At 35.1% G+C, this 17,096-nt stretch overlaps 1 protein-coding gene across 1 annotated transcript in view; it reads left to right on the top strand.

The window, feature by feature from the left end:
* The first annotated feature begins 13,831 nt into the window (after nucleotides 1-13,831).
* The window catches only part of LOC119815292 (sperm motility kinase X-like), a 47,564-nt gene continuing 44,299 nt past the window's right edge, over nucleotides 13,832-17,096 (top strand). The window contains exon 1 of the mRNA XM_038331434.2: nucleotides 13,832-14,024. Within this exon, the coding sequence (XP_038187362.2) occupies nucleotides 13,832-14,024 (193 nt within the window). The remainder of the gene's footprint in view (nucleotides 14,025-17,096) is intronic.

A 17,096-nucleotide genomic window follows, 5' to 3' on the forward strand; every position in this document is an offset into this window, starting at 1 on the left:
CAGTCTCTTTCTCCTTGCATTCAGTTTAGTTTTCCTACCTTCCTATATTCTTCGCTACCATAAATCAAAACAGATTCTTTATTAGCCAATGGTAAGAAAACATATACATAGCAAACAGAGAGGAATCTCACATCACCAAAATACTATTATCATCATTAACTGCATATAGTAAAGACTGTGTCTCAACGCTCTGAGATGAAGCAACAGTTGACAAGATGGAAAGAACAAGGATTAGTTTATGGTTTCTCCCATGTTCTTTTTCTATCTCTTGTGAATAATTCCTAGAGAAATTCCCCACACATACAGGGAGACAGAGAGAGGGACAGAGACAATAATACACACACAGAAAGAGAGACCGACCGACAGACAGACACAGGCACATGCTCCCATACATCTTGTCATCAGCTATCATCATGAACATCACCGATATCATCTTTATTTATTCATTTGTGAACTCATTCTTCAGTCCTGATAGTGGTATTTTTAAAAGAGTCCAGTGAACAATAGGATAAAGGTTTCTATAATAGACTGGAGTTTCACAGTCTTAGAGCACATACTCAGAAAGATAACTTGGTTCTAAAGTTATTCTTCTTTTAATTTCTTCAGGAACTACCATATTTTTTTGTGTGATGGCTCTATTGATTTATGTTTCCATGAATGACCAACGATTCACTGTTATCCATGTAATTGCTTACATCATTTACTCTGTACCTCTCAGAGGGTGGTTGCCAATGGCTGCGAAGTGATAGTGCATGCATATATTACTTACTTTAACTCCAGATGACCTCATGAATTCCACTGTTAATTACATTTCCAAACACCTAGTGACATGTTCGTGTCTTTTGGAAGAAACATCTTTTCATAACCTTGTGGATTTGTGTGTGTGTGTGTGTGTGTGTGTGTGTTTGTGTGTGTGTGTGTGTTTGTGTGTGTGTGTGTGTGTGTTAGTTAGGAAAGTATGATGTCCTGTACATACTCTTTGGTTCTTTTGACTTTCAGTAGATGCCTTAGAAACAGGTTCAAGTTCAAGTACATTTAAGAGGAATAAACTTTCGTGCCTACAGAATAGTAATAAAAAGAAATTCAGAAAAGTTTTTCTAGCAGAAGATATTATTTTTAAAAGAATTTAGAAACTGCAAGTCAAACTGATTTTTATAGTTGGCTAAATCATAAGATTAAGCCTAGAGTATGCGGGACAGTGAATATCATGAGTTTTTTTTTCAATACAAACCTAACAATAGACACCAGAAAGAAAGGCATTTCCTATCTTAAATGCTCTCAGGCTCTATTGAAAATGAATACTTCTATTCACAACAGAACTGGCCCTCTTTGAATGTCACAAAAATTTGATTTTCCTGGAGCAGGAAATGCATTACTATGATAGTGTAGTACAGAATTTTGTGTATATTAACTTAGAATGAGGAATAGCAAACACCTTTGAAATGAGTTTCAGATGTTCCATGGCTGGCAAAGGCATTGTTATTCAAAAATGAACACACAGCTAGCCAAGTAAGACTCTTTGCAATAAGTCATAAGCAACCAACAAGAATATTAAGAACAGATATATGTCTGTATAGGTATTTACAAAGGTGCACATATAAAATTGTAATTTGATTTTCTGGAGCTAAAATCTATGACTCAGTTACCTGTTCTTTACAACATATTCATTACAAATTAATACTCAACAGTGTTGTAATTAATTACTTTTTCATATTGAATAACTTTAAATATTGTAATGCATAAAATATATAGTGGAGGAATGTATCTGAATAATATTCAAGTTTGCTGAGATTGAAGGAAAAAAGATAAATCAAAATGAATTTATATTTATTATAAAGAGATCTATGATTTTCTAATATTTATTTTGGAATAACGGAAATTTGACCAGCTTTACTGATGATTTATTTCTTCATACATTAGAACAATTATACAATGCTTACAATTATACAAAGTAAATATGGCACTCTACAAATACATTGAAATTTTGAACAAAACAAAATATTCTCCCCCAGAATAATGTAAATAAAGAAACAGAGAATATATGTGTGAGAGAGAAGGCTTTAACTGAAGTTGGTCCATTATAATAATCCTCTAGTTATTTATGTGTATTTTAAATTCTATCTCATATATTATGCTAACTATATATATATGTTTGTTTTTATGTATTTACATGTAATACACATTTATAAATAAAACTTTAAAGCAAATATTTATACTGTTTTTTATTAAATTATATAATTTTACAAATTTTCACCTCCTCCCATATCCCTTCTCCTTCCCCCTCCCCTCTCCCCCTCTCCCTCCCTCCTCCCCCTCCCTCTCCAGTCCAAGGAGCAGTCAGGGTTCCCTGCCCTGTGGGAAATCCAAGTTCCTCCCCCATCCATCCAGGTCTAGGAAGGTGAGGATCCAAACAGACTAGGTTCCCACAGAGCCAGTACATGCAGTAGAATCAAAACCCAGTGCCATTGTCCTTGGCTTCTCAGTCAGCCCTCCTTGTCAGCCACGTTCAGAGAGTCTGGTTTGATCTCATACTTCATCAGTCCTAGTCCAGTTGGCCTTGGTGAGCTCCCATTAGATCAGTCCCATTGTCTCGGTGAATGGACGCACCCCTCACAGTCCTGATTTCCTTGCTCATGTTCTCCCTCCTTCAGCTCCTCATTTGGACCTTGGTAGCTCAGTCCAGTGCTTCATTGTGGGTCTCTGTCTCTATCTCCATCCAACACTAGATGATGGTTCTATGGTGATATGCAAGATAATCATCAGTGTGACTATAGTAAAGGGTCATCTCAGGCCCCCTATCCTCAGCTGCTCAAGGAGCAAGCTGGGGACATCTTGGACACCTGGGAACCCCTCTAGAGTCCAATCTCTTGCCTATCTTCAAATGGCTCCCTTAATTAAAGTATATACTTCCCTGATTCCATATCCACTCTTCCTCCATCCCAATTGTCCCATTCCCCCAAGCTCTCCCCATCCTCTCCTTCTCACTTTTCCCTCCTCATCTCCCCTTACTCCCATCCTATCCCCACCCCCAAGCTCTCAATTTTTTTTTTTTACAGATTTATGTATTTTAAGTATACAGTATTCTCAGTATTCTCTCTGCATGTATCCCTGCAGGCTAGAAGAGGGCACCAGATCTCATTACAGATGGTTGTGAGCCACCATGTGCTTGCTGGGAATTGAACTCTGGACCTTTGGAAAAGCAGGCAGTGCTCTTAACCACTGAGCCATCTCTCCAGCCCCCAAGCTCTCAATTTTTGCCTGGAAATCTTGTCTATTTCCAATATCCAGGAGGATAACTATATGTTTTTCTTTGTGTTCACCTTCCTATCTAGCTTCTCTAGGATCATGAAATATAGGCTCAATTCTATGGCTAGAATCCACTAATGAGTGAGTACATACCATATTCATCTTTTGAGGTCTGGGTTACCTCACTTAGGATGGTGTTTTCTATTTCTAAAAATATGCATAATGCATTTTAATGGTTCTGTTGAATTTTGAAGAAGATGATTTTATCATAAGTTGAGAATTTAACTCTTGATTTCCAAAATTAAGCACATAGAGGAGATAATTTTTTCTTCTTAATTCTCACACTCCCAAAGCAGTATTATTTGATGTGGGATGTTCCATGAAATATTTGTCTTAAATTTAGGTTTTAGTAGCCAATAGTAATTATATATATATTTGTAGAGCAGAATGAAATGTGTTTCTTGGAGTAAAAATGAAGTTAATTAACAAATTCATCACTAAACACACCAACCTGTTTTTTATTCAAGTTATCAAAAGATAGATGATCGATAAATACATAGAGATAGATAGATAGATGATAGATAGATAGATAGATAGATGATAGATAGATAGATGATAGATAGATAGATGATAGACAGACAGACAGGTAGATAGATGGAGATGTAGCTCTATTAATAGAGTGTTTGTCTAACAAGACAAAGCATCTGGTTTAATCCCTTATAACACAAAAATATTACATAAAGACAGTGTACAATGGATTTATTTATCAAAGACTCAACTCTGAAATGGATCAGAACAGCTAAATTAGAAAACGGAAATGTTGGGTGAAACAACACTATCTCCATTAGACCAGAGAATCAGCTCTACTGATCTATTGTTTGCACTGTACTGCTGTCACATACAAGTGATAAGATCAACTAATTGACCTTCACATATTGTTCTTAACTTTTATGAAGCCAGCAGTTATTTTATGTTAGGAAAAAAATAATGGCATCATGGTGAAAACTGACAGTAAAATTACCTCTGCTACTTCGCTTGAATCTACCCCCTACATTAATATAAAAAAATTATCAGTATCAAGTAAAGATAAAGAATCACTACACATTAAGCAAGGAGTATAATTTTATTTATTCTTTTCTAATACAATATATCCTCTTCTACCCCTCTTATCTTAGGTTTGGTCTTTTCTTGGTGTCCTAGATTTCCTGGATGCTTTATGTTAAGAATTTTTTAGATTTAATGTTTTCTTTGACTAATGTGTCTATTTCCTCTATAGTATCTTCAGCACCTGAGATTCTTTCTTTTGTGTCTTGTGTTCTGTTGTATTTATCTCTGTAGTTCCTGTTCATTTACCCAGATTTTCCATATCCAGAATTCCCTTGTTTTGTGTTTTCTTTATAACTCTATTTCAGTCTTATTTCAGTCTTCATGTCTTCCTTCACCTATTTGTTTTATTTTCTTTGGTTTCTTTGAGGTATTTATTAATTTCTTCCAATTTTTTTGTTTGTCTTCTCCTCCATTTCTTTTAGGGAGTTTTCATTTCCTCTTTAAGTGTCTCCATCATTTTCATAAGGTCTCGTTTAAAGTAGTTTTCTCTCACTTCTGGTTTAGGATGATCAAGTCTTCCTGTTGTGTGACCGCTGGGTTCTGGGGTTACCATATTACTTTTTAAGTTGTTGGAGAAATTCTTGCATTGGTGCCTACCTGTTTCTTCTTTCAAATGAGGCCAACAGTGTCTTTGCATCTTGGTCCAATCCTTGCAGTGGCTGTCTGAGTGTTTTGGAGTTTTTCTTGATATGTTTTGTCAATGTCTGTCTCAGAAAGCCTCTAAGGTCTTTAAAAGCCTGATTTTTTGGTTTCCTCTCCTGGTTTGCTCTCTTGGTGCACTCTCTTAACCCCTCAATGTATTAGCAAGCTCTTTTTCGATCCCCTCGGTATTATAGCAAGCTCTCAGCTCTTAGTTGGGGCTTGGCTAGTACTTTGGGTGGCAGCTGGATGTATTTGGGTTTTGGGGGAGCCTACCTGCAGGAAACTCCCTGCTGGCTTGCTAAAAGCCAAGGGAATTGGGGGAGGGGCTCAGGAGTTTTGTTCCGCTGTGGAGGTCCTAGAGAGTGGAGCATCCCTCTGTGTGACTGCTTGCTCACCTCTTAAGTACCCTAAGTATTGGAGCAAGCTCTGTTTCCGATGTCACTAATTTTTACAGCTGAATGATATGTCATTGTGTAAATGTACCACATTTTCCTTATCCATTCTTCAGCTGAGGGCTACCTAGTTTGTTTCCAGATTTTGGCTATTACAATAAGGCTGCTACAACATTGTTGAGAAAGTGTCCTTGTGGTATGATTTATTAACATTTTGGGTACACCCAAGAGTCATATCTCTGGGTCTTAAGGTAGATTGATTCTCAGCTTTCTGAGAAACTGCCTTACTGATTTTCAAAGTGGCTGTATAAGTTTGCAATCCAACCAGCAGTTAAGGATTGCTCCCCTGACTCCTCATCCTCTCCAACTTAACCTGTACTCATATTTTTGATCTTAGCCATTCTCAAAGGTGTAAGATGCTAACTTAAAGGTGTTTTGATCCCATTTCCCTGATGATTAAAGATGTTGAGCAGTTCCCTAAATGACTTCCTTTCTCAAGTTGCTGTTTCCAGGTATCAGGTGTTTTGTTTCAGCAATGAGAATAGCAATTACTATAAAACTAATATAATTAGTAATGCTTTAACTCTGCTGAATTAAGGCATTATTTTCTGAGTACTTACATAAATTATTGATATAAAATTTATAATTAGTTCTATTTAGTGTTTAGCAAGGGTTATTTTAATAAACATAATGCATTTTGAAATTTGAAAAAGCATTAAACTCATACAGATTTAAAGAAAATAGTTCTGTGGGGAGGGAGATTGCAGTAGTGAAAGTGCTGGAATTTTCTCAATTCTCTTTTCTGAACAAATGAACACAAACCTAGACACAGGTTAGTGACATTAAAACAATCAACAATCATTCTGTAATTAGTGCAATGAGAACAACACCTTATACTCTACTGTGCAAAGAGTATAATAGAACATATCAAACCCAGAAACATTAGCTACTACCCTTAGAAAAACTTGGCAATACTTGGTGTAAAATCATCTACATACTAACTAACCTGGGGATGTGGGCTAGACCATTCTAACGATATTTATTTAACTAAGCAAATCATAGGCATGTTGTGGAATAAAAACATTTAGAAATGATAAGTTGTTATGATTAATTATGTCAGCAATTCAGTTTGTTTACTAAAATTAATTCATGTTTTTCAATGCAAACGAAAAATAAAACCATTTTAATTTTATAATATAAGAGGCAAAGGTTTAAATATGAGACAAAATTAAGAAATGATGCAATTGATAGAGCTGAACATGTAGAGGTAATATAGAGTAATGGTAACAAATTAGTTTTGTTTCAATTGTAAATTTTATGGCCTGGGTGGTACATTTAAATTAAGTTTATTTTGGCAATGTGCACTAAATGGAATGGACCAAATTAGACTAATATATAAGATCTAAATGTGGTATTTAACATTTAACATGGTTTTATGTAAAGTTCATAACAGACAATTTGTAAACATCCATATTAAATCTATGTTCTGTGGACATACTGCCATATAACCCCAAATTTAGAGAAATAAACAAAAAGCAACCACATAACTAGGTATACTTGGCCTTTTGTAGATTTTCTTTCCCCCTTATAATACTGAAAGTTTCTTTTATGGATAAAAGTGCAGTTATATTGTGGAGGGAATGTTCAAAGTAACAAGACTAATCTGAGAATACATTACCCCAAGAAAATATAAGTCACCTTTTAGTATTATCTTTATCTTCAATAAAAGTAATATTAAAGATATACATCAAAATGTACTTTCTTTATACTGACTAAAGGGCTATACAGGTGCACTACAATTTACACGTGCTATCCACCCAGTGCTTAACATTTTCCTACAGATATTCATACTTATGTGATCATATTTCATCTGATCATAAGAACATTATACTTTGTTTAATGTATATTGCCAAGTTAAATTGATGTTGTATTACATTAAAATGTCTTTAAAATTGATTAGAATACAACCATTATTTTTTTTTCTCATTTTGTTTATTAAAGATTTCCATCTCCTCCCCCTTCCCTCCCCTCCCTTCCACCCATACCCCCACTCCACCCCTCTCCAAGACAAAGAGCCATCAGGGTTCCCTTCACTATGTTAAGTCCAAGGTCCTCCCAGCTCCCCCTAAGTCCAGGAAGGTGAGCAACCAAACTGACAAGGCTCACAGTGAGTCTGTCCATGCTGTAGAGTTCATGTTCATTGCCATTGTCCTTGGTTTCTCAGTCCTCCTCCACCGTCAGCCACATTCAGAGAGTCCGGTTTGGTCCCCTGTTCCATCAGTCCCATTCCAACTGGACTTGGTGGTCTCCCGTTAGATCTGTCCCACCGTCTCAATGGGTAAACGCACTCCTTACGGTCCTGTCTTCCTTGCTCATGATCTCCCTCCTTTTGTTCCTCATCGGGACCTTGGGATCTCAGTCCGGTGCTCCTATGTGGGGCTCATTTTTAAAGTGAGTATTCAAAAGACAAAAATGCTTATTTTATTACAAATAAGAAATTAAAAAGAGTGAATCTTATTCCTTTCTAAATGTATTTTCCAAGCACGTTGTCTCATATTTAACAAATTTGCATTCTTTCTCTTAATACAAGTTAAATTTTAAAGCCTCAGTGCCTAACTCTTTGATTAATATTTTACATTAAATTATTATTAATATCAGTGGCTGTTGACTGAATTTTTTGATGGTTCTCAAGTTATTCATCGGTGTTAGTAACTATAATAGAGATTTCCAAAGCACCAGTTTTCCAAATAATTATATACTTATAAAAAAATAAAAATCAAACAAAATAGCTATGGAGTTTTTTCTAAATTCTCTTCCATGTTTTCTGCATCTCTTACACTTTACAGAAGAATATAAAAGTTAAAACTGAGAACTTCCCATAATTTTATAACATTGGTCAAATATGCTCTATTTTATTATAAAATGATAATATATCTTCATATTCTAAATAACTTTTATAAAATTATTTTAAGAGAATTGAGAATTATTTCACATTTGTAATTAAAATAAAGAAAATAATAAACATAAAATGTAAAGAAACACAATGATATAAAAATAGCAAGCACAAATGTAGAGCTGATAGCATTAATGACCTGTTCCTTTAGGTTGTATAAGCAGTTATAAAAACAGAGAATCTCTGTGAAGTATACTGGGAATTTTCAATTTTATTTCAGATAAGACAGGCTTCTACTTCGAATTCTTGAATGATATAAAAACTATTCTTAAGGGAGAAGTGATTATTATTTCACAAATAGTAATAGCAGAAGTCAGAAGTTATCAAACAGGAATTGTGATGGATATTCTGAGTCAATCCACTAATAACTGGACATAAACTACACAGGCTCTTGGGTTAAATTTAAATTGGGGTTCAATGAAGCCTTTGCCAAGCCAGCACAATAAAGAAGCAATAATGGAGCAATGCACAGGAATAAGGCTGTGTCTCCATGTGAAATGTCACTTGCACAGTGTGCTAAACAATATAACACTGAAGACAAGAATCCCAAGGAAAAACCAGAAATGGTGGTGCATGGCTTCAACCCCAGCTTTTGAGAGGGAGACATAGGCCGGTCAGATCTCTGTGCTTTAGACCAGACAGGGGTATACAGAGAAACCCTGTCTCAAAAAAAAAAAAAAAAAAAAAAAAAAAAAAAAAAAAAAAAACAAAAAAAACCCAAACAATAAACAAAAAGAAACAGGAATGAGTTAGACTAAATTTCCTGGGGTTGAATTATACTAAATTTAAAAAAGCACACAATTTTAATGAAAGGCTAAGAGAATGTGTGTAATAGTGTATTATCGTGTATCGACTATGTTCTTGCTTAATAACTATTTACTTTGAGATCTATGGTTTCAACTATATTACACATTCAAAGGAAAACACATGCATAAGTTATTGAACATAACATCTCTATTTTACTGTTCATATTTAATATTATTCACCTGTGTGTATGTCATTGTAATTATTACCAATTTCTGTTACGTATCAATCTCTATCAATTTCATTTATCAATTATTTATCAATTTCATTTATTTAATTATCATTGCACACTTACTAAATTGGATATGGTTATAAGATTGAATATAAAAATGTCTACTCAAGAGTGTGTATTTATTTGAAAACTGGTTCCTATACTCTGATGGTGTACCAAAGTGTAATATACTAACTGTGTGAATAAACCATGTCCATTTATTTCTCATTATTCTAAGAAGTCAGAGAGGAAGGGACCAGGAGAATTTGTGCCCAGTGGGAATATAATGTCACAAGGCAGTAAGTCATTTTCTCCCTCTCTCTGCACATGAGGGCACTATGAGTTTTTGTCAGGAAAGATATTGGCCACACTCAATGCTATGATATCATTACCCAAGGTCAATAGCCAACCTCATTCATGATTAGGCCTATGTTTGCAAATTCTAGGAAAAGATAAAAAGATTTGAGTTTAAAATAACAAGAAAGAGACTGTAGTGGTTAACACCACTTACTGGTCTACAGAGGACCAGAGTTCAGTTCCAAGTACCCATTACATGGGGCTCACAAACAGATATGACTCCATGTCTAAGGAAATTGATGCTATGTTCTAGATTCCATAGACTCCTGCACACATGTGTACACCACACACACACACACACACACACACACGCACACACACACTTAAAATTTTGTAAAATAACACAAAAATGTCAAAAAGTCCTGAGGACTATTTATTGGTTCAGTGTGTGAACTGATGTATAACTTGAATTCACATCTCCTGAAATATTTAACAAGTGTGGGAAACATAAAACTTCAGGGCTCTATTTTATATAGGTATTGAGGCCTATTTGGAGCATGTTAATGTTTTATTGTAGAAGCACAAAGGAGGTTGATATAGTCTGAGCCCTGGAAGACCATGTCAGAAGAGCCAAAGTAAAACTTAGAGTGTATCAGTAATTATGTGTCTTCATTAGATTAAAATTATTTTCTATAAAGTAGCTAAAATTTCCATCCACAAGCAATGATTATTTTGCCACCGATTCAATTATTCTTGAAATTTTGAAATTGTCTTATCAATATACCATTTTGCTATTAAAATATTGCTAAGATTACACTCAAGTCATCTGCTTTACTTCCTGGGATGAACTGTTGGATTGATCTTGTGGTTTCTGCTATTTGGACTCTTTCTAAGGACAAGGCCATATTTGTATTTAGAAATATGCCTTTTATTTCCTTATATCACACTCAGGAAACATTTGAACAAATGTAACTTGTAGGCATGCATATAAAGCTTGAAAGTTTAGGAAACTTCTCATGTATTTGTTTTCAACCTTTGGTTATATAATCATTCATGTATATCCAAATAATGACACACTACCAAGGTCCTGATGAGGAGCAGAAGGAGCGAGAACATGAGGGAGAAAGTCAGGAACGAGAGGGGTGCGTTCACTCATGGAGACGGTGGGACAGAACTATTGGGAGATCACCAACTCCAGTTGGAATGGGACTGATAGATCATGCGACCAAACCCGTCTCTCTGAATGTGGCCAACAGCGGGGGCTGACTGAGAAGCAAAGGACAATGGCTCTGGGCTCTGATTCTTCTGCATGGACGGGCTCTGTGGGAGCCTTCTCAGCTTGGTCGATCACCTTCCTGGACCAGGGGGGAGTTGGGAGGACCCTGGTCTCAGCATAGAGTGGGGAACCCTGATGGCTCCTTGGCCTTGAGAGGGAGGGAGGGGAGGTATGGGTGGAGGGGAGAGGAGGGAAGGGGGAGAAGGAGGGGAGGGAAGAAAAAAAATGACACACTATCATTCATTTTGAGAAGTTGATCTTATTTCTTTGAACATAATTTATGCTATTATTTAAAATCCGAACTCATAATTATAAGTCAGATTTATTTTCTTCTAATTATACTAAGAACTACTATTTTACTCTGACAAAGTTAGAAAAAGCCCTATAGAATGCTCCTAATGCTTTGACGAAATCTCTCATTTCATGATGTCTGTTTGTGTAATCATCAGATCTCCAGAACTCATGTAGCATTTTCTTGCTCTCCATTCTGAGGGCTTTAGTGAAGGGTAGGAATGACTTCAATTACCATTATCAACCTTCCAGACCATTTTGTTTTCTGCTGATGACCTCTTAAACATCATATTCACCAAGAAATAATACTTGAGAATAAAAAGCAAATTGTCTTTTGGGCAGTGCTATTTTAGTTTGATGTTGACATTTCAAGCTAAATCTCTTTTACTGAAAATTGATGTTTTTTTCCTAGAAAAAAAGTGTTTTTAATAAACACTTTTCCAGATGCAATGTCCCAGACCCAAATAAGCCTCTTTACTGTTTGTGGACTTTGTTGCTTGGAAGTTAGTCATTTTCCCTGTTGCAAGTCCTCAGCATCAAGATTCTGGTATTAGGCGTGATACATGATTAGTTAACCCTCTTTGTTTTCCTGTGCAGGTTCCACATGCATTTCCCTGCAACAGGCACTACTCTGGTTAGTTTGTTTTGTCTTGTTTCATTATTATACTTTAGGTGCCTTTTGTTTTTTTGAGAGACAGAATGGAATCTCACTTTCTGTTCATTGTTTATTTTTGACTATCTGTGCTAAATAACATCTATTCCAAAATACTTCTCTGATACAGGTTGAGTGAGAAACTACCCTATGTATATAGCCATCGGTATCACCTAGGTCCCATGACTTGAACCTCTCAGGCTCTCGTTCACTTTGCAGTATCAGATATGGGGTTCATCTCATAGAGAAGTCCTTAAATCCAATACAAAAGTGTTGGTTACTCCCATACCCAACCTATTTTTGCCACTATGGTACAAATAAATCTTACAAATGGATAACTGCTGCAGGTTGTAGAGTTTGTGATTTGGTGTTGCTAAGATTAAATTTTTGTTCTGGTTGTATGTCTTGGAGCACAATGAATAACATTTAATATGGGTGAAACTTCCAGTTGGATAAAGGTTTGATTTTTCCATGTTTGATAACATAAGTGGTGTTTTTGTAACAGGCCTTCGTGTAAGGTTGTGAAGAGTAGTATCCAGTATCCTTGACAAAAATATCCTGTACGTTTTGTTGCAGTCTATGGAACCCTTTGTATAATGTATCCAGAAGAATATGCATAGTTACTTCACTGGAGGTTTTTCTTTCTGGGATAATATGATAAAATGTAATCTGAAATAGTGTCTGTGACTTTTCTTTCCAGTCCAATTTATTTGGTATTTGGTATGCTTCATGTACCTCTATAGGCATGTCCTTCTTGGGTTAGGGTGATTTTCTTCAGTGTTTTTGTTGAATAATTTTTGGACCTTTGAGTTGGGATTCTTCTCTTTCATCTTTTTCTATTATTTGTAGGTTTGGTCATTTTATGGATGTCTCACATTTTCTGGATGGTTTGTATCAGAAACTTTTAGATGTAACATTTTCTTTGACCAATATATTCATTTCTTCTTTCCTACCTTCAATGTCTGAAAGTCTCTCTTCCATTTCTTTCTTTTGGTGAAGCTTGCCTATGGAGTTCCTCTTCAAATTCCCGTTTTTCACCCCAAAAGTTCTCTCAGTTTGTGTTTTCTTTATTGATTCTATTTCCATTTTCGTGAGTTGTACATTTTCATTCCCATTTCCTCTGATCGTTTGGGCTTTCTGCATTTCTTTAAGGAAATTATAACTTTCCTCTTTAATGACCTTTGTCAGGGACATACAGGGAGGGTTGAAGGTAATTTTCTTGTGCTTCAGCTATGGTGGCATAGTCTAGGCCTGCTGTGGTAGGATAGCCAGGTTTGCATGGAAACATATTGTACTGTCTGTTATTTTTTTTTTTTTCATGCTGGCATCTAGGCATCAGGGTATGGGATGATTCTGAATTTGTGTTTGTTTGGTGTGTGCTTTGATTTGTGGGTTCTGTTTCCTCTCTGGATTTTTGGATTGAGTGATGATTGTGTGTTGCTTGTTTTACTGGACAGCTCACCTGATGTGTTCACAGGTTATGGAGGAGGGTCATATGTCTATGTGTTATTTTCATTGGTTAATAAAGAAACTGCCTTGGACCTTTGATAGGACAGAAAATTAGGTAGGTGGAGTAGACAGAACCGAATTGTGGGAGAAAGAAAGCAGAGTCAGGCAGATGCCTCAGGCAGACACCGTGACTCTCCTCTCCGAGATGGATGCAGGCTAAGATCCTTCCCAGTAAGCCACCACTTCATGGTGGTACATAGATTACTAAATATGGGTTTGTCAAGATGTGAGAGTTAGCCAATAAAAGGCTGAAACTAATGGGCCAAGCAGTGTTTAAATAAATACAATTTGTGTGTTGTTATTTTGGGTGTAAAGCTAACCATGAAGGATCCAGGTGGCCGGATGCAGCCCGCCACTCCTTCAACACACAGGGAATGTCTGTTGGCATTGCAAACTAAGATACAAGTGGGAGGACATTAACAGAAGATGGTCTGTGGTTTCCACAAGTAATATGGACAATGGTGAAGGGGGACTGCAGTTTGCTCTCTGTTGCAGTGATAGAGACTTAGGGATGAGGCTGAAGATTTGGGTCTGGGGAAGCAGAGAAAGAGGAGAAGGAGTGCAGGTCATTGACCTGGAATTCTGGCAGACCTGGACTGAGGGTGAGCAGGGATGCCAGCTTGAGTTGGTGGTTATGATTCTGGGTATGTTTAAAGCGCCTTTCTTTGAATTAGTTTTTGCTACCAAATTGATTACAACTTTAACTAACACATTAAATAATATGATTTATGTCTGTATCCATTTATAATTTATAATTATATAAAAGTTAGGGATTTACTTCATTAAAATGTTTGTAAGATGTGTGAATGAAAAGGGAAAGAAGGGGACCTTTTTGAAATAATACATACAACAAGAAAAAATTAAATAACATGTGATAATAACACATTTCTCTAATTGGATATCCTATGAATATTTATATTTGTTTATATTTTTAAGTGAAAGATATTTAGATAAACTTTCATAGATCTAAATACTTTTAACAGTTTTATAATATATCATTGATTTGTAGAATTAAAAATGAAATGATTGGTGTTGTGCTCATAAATGGAATTTCATATTCACATTGCAAAAATGTACTAAACTAAGATTTCAGATGTGTGCAATGCCTCTATCTAGAATATGTAATGCTATGAAATTGAGCACATTGGATTAAAGATATTAAAATTAGGATTGGATGGCTAGAGTTGAAATGTACTAAAGTTCAGTGATTTACAACAATGTCAGAAATATTATTTCTCTTGATCTTTGTTGCATTAAATATGCATTATGAATCCAACAGAATATTTAAAAGTGTATAATCTTTCTTACATTAGGGATGAACCTACTCGAAAGCATTCTATAATGAATCTAAACCAAATGGAATGAAACAGATTATACATGAATTAATTCAAACATAACATGATGAGTATGAAAGGTCAAAGATCATTAGAAATTGTTTTTAAATGGTCTCTGAAAATTGCCACTGCAGAATAAAAGCATAAAAGACCTTCATTCTGATTTCCAGCATGAAAGGGGTACAAATAATCAGACTCTTACTTGGAGAATATCAGCAGTGGAAATGATTCTCTTATTTCATGCAAACTCCTTTTTCCTCTATGCTAATAAGGCCCATTGCTACACAATTACGATATTTTAAATGTATATGTGTTTCCAGTAACAATTAAATTGTTTATAAGTAGTTCACACTTAGCTTGTGACCACTTCAACATTCTCAGCCCTGTACTCACAAGACTGAGAATTAATGCATCTCAGCTCTAAAAATTCTTCCTCAAGATGAGAGCATGATGAGCAGCATAATGTCATACTTCAGCATTGCAAAGTGAAAGTTACATTTCTGTCTTTGAATATCGGCTCTATTATCTAATAGATGCGTATCTTTTGAATGTGATTTAAAAATCTATGAGCAATAATATCTCCCACATAAAGTGATGTTAATATGGTTGATGTTAATATCTTAAAGAACTTAGAGAAATATGTAAATGTAGTATTTTACAATAAGTAGTTCCCATGAATATACATACATACTATGCTTTACATTTTACTTATGAGGCAGGCATGATATACAAAGAATTGTTAAATTCCTCATGTTTTCTAGCTCTAATATAATATGGAATATATTATATTGGACTCAATTTTCATTCTATAATCTTACCTATTTAATTCATGCCATATTAATAACTGTGTTTTGAAGCTTTCAACTGAACAAAATGTATATGACCAACATAACAAATAATTTCTCAGAACTTGATGTCAAGATTAATGAATCATGAGATCAATATAAAATACATTTTTGATCATAAACAAAATAGCACTGTATCCATTCTCTAAACAGAAGTAAAATCAAACAGATAGAAAAAAATAACTTATTTTCCTTTATTTTCAATGTTTTCAGTGTCATCAAAAGGGTTAATTTGAAAGTTCTATCTGTTGCAAACAAATGTGTGTACATCTACACTTCTCCCACATCATATCATATGCAACACTAAGAGATTATCAAAGAAACAGATTTCATAGTAGAATGCAGCAATTTTAATATTTTGAACTTTGCAATAAAGTGACATACAGTCTATAGAAAACATATTTGATATTACAGAGGAGTTATGTCTTAAGTGTAAGTCAGTTTTTGATAATGAAGAAGTCATACCCTTTATGTTGTGCATAAAGAGATGGATTTCACCCAGCATCATGAGGTTCACAAATACAGTGTAGGTAAGGGCAAATAAAAATGCTTTATCGTCTTTTGTTTGGTTGCAGCTGTAATAGTTTCCTTTGTCAAATATAGAAATAGGCCTGTGAAAAATTTAACACAGTGCTTTCAGCAAGCCATTGAAAATTTCATAAAATATTAGAACAAAATTCACTGTGCTATGATTTTTATTCAGCCTAAGCTAGAAAAATATAAATAATTGAATGACATTCTTACTGTTGTCAGATCGAGAGCCATTTAATATTTCTCTTTAGTTTTCTTAAAGCTGTTGGTTTTGAAGTGTAAACAGAGTTTATGTGCAAACCTAAAGCACAGCTTCATCTTGCAATCACTTTCTTTAATGCTGCAGGCTTCCATTTAGACTTATTCATTACAGCCCTAAAGCTTCTGCCTTCTAAATGTGTAGGTTAGAGAAAGTACCTTGGAGCTCACCTGCTCAAGATTAATAATATCACTACAGGAAGATTAGGGCTATTACTCTTCCTGCCCTGATCCAAATGGTACAAATGGGATTTTAAGGATGATGTCTGTTCCGAGATCCAATGGACTGATGAGGTGCAGGGATGGTTACCCCGAGGAATCAGGAAAGATAGACTGCAGGGTTGAACAGATGATACACCATTAGCTTTAGCTATTATCCAAAGAAAAGATTATGGCTATAAATAAATTCATCCAGACCTCTAATACAATGGACAGGCAGACCAAAGGATGAACAGACAGGGAACATAACCATTATTTAAAAGGAAAGTCTGAGCATGAAATCCTTTTTTAGTAACAGAATCACAGGGAATACCAAATTGAATAAAAATATCAACTAGTATTAGAAAATATAATTTGCAAGAAATTATATTCTCTTGTCCTTCTTTTAAACTCCCCTTGTTCACGTAAAGACTCTAATTAACACTCCTTTGTGACTAACTTAAAGGAACATCCCAGAAACTGAAAATACATGAGTCTATTTACTTTGCAGAATGACAAAAATTAATTTTATTAACAAAGTACACACAGA

This window comes from Arvicola amphibius, chromosome 5 (genome assembly GCF_903992535.2).
Source record: "Arvicola amphibius chromosome 5, mArvAmp1.2, whole genome shotgun sequence".
NCBI classification, from domain to species: domain Eukaryota; kingdom Metazoa; phylum Chordata; class Mammalia; order Rodentia; family Cricetidae; genus Arvicola; species Arvicola amphibius.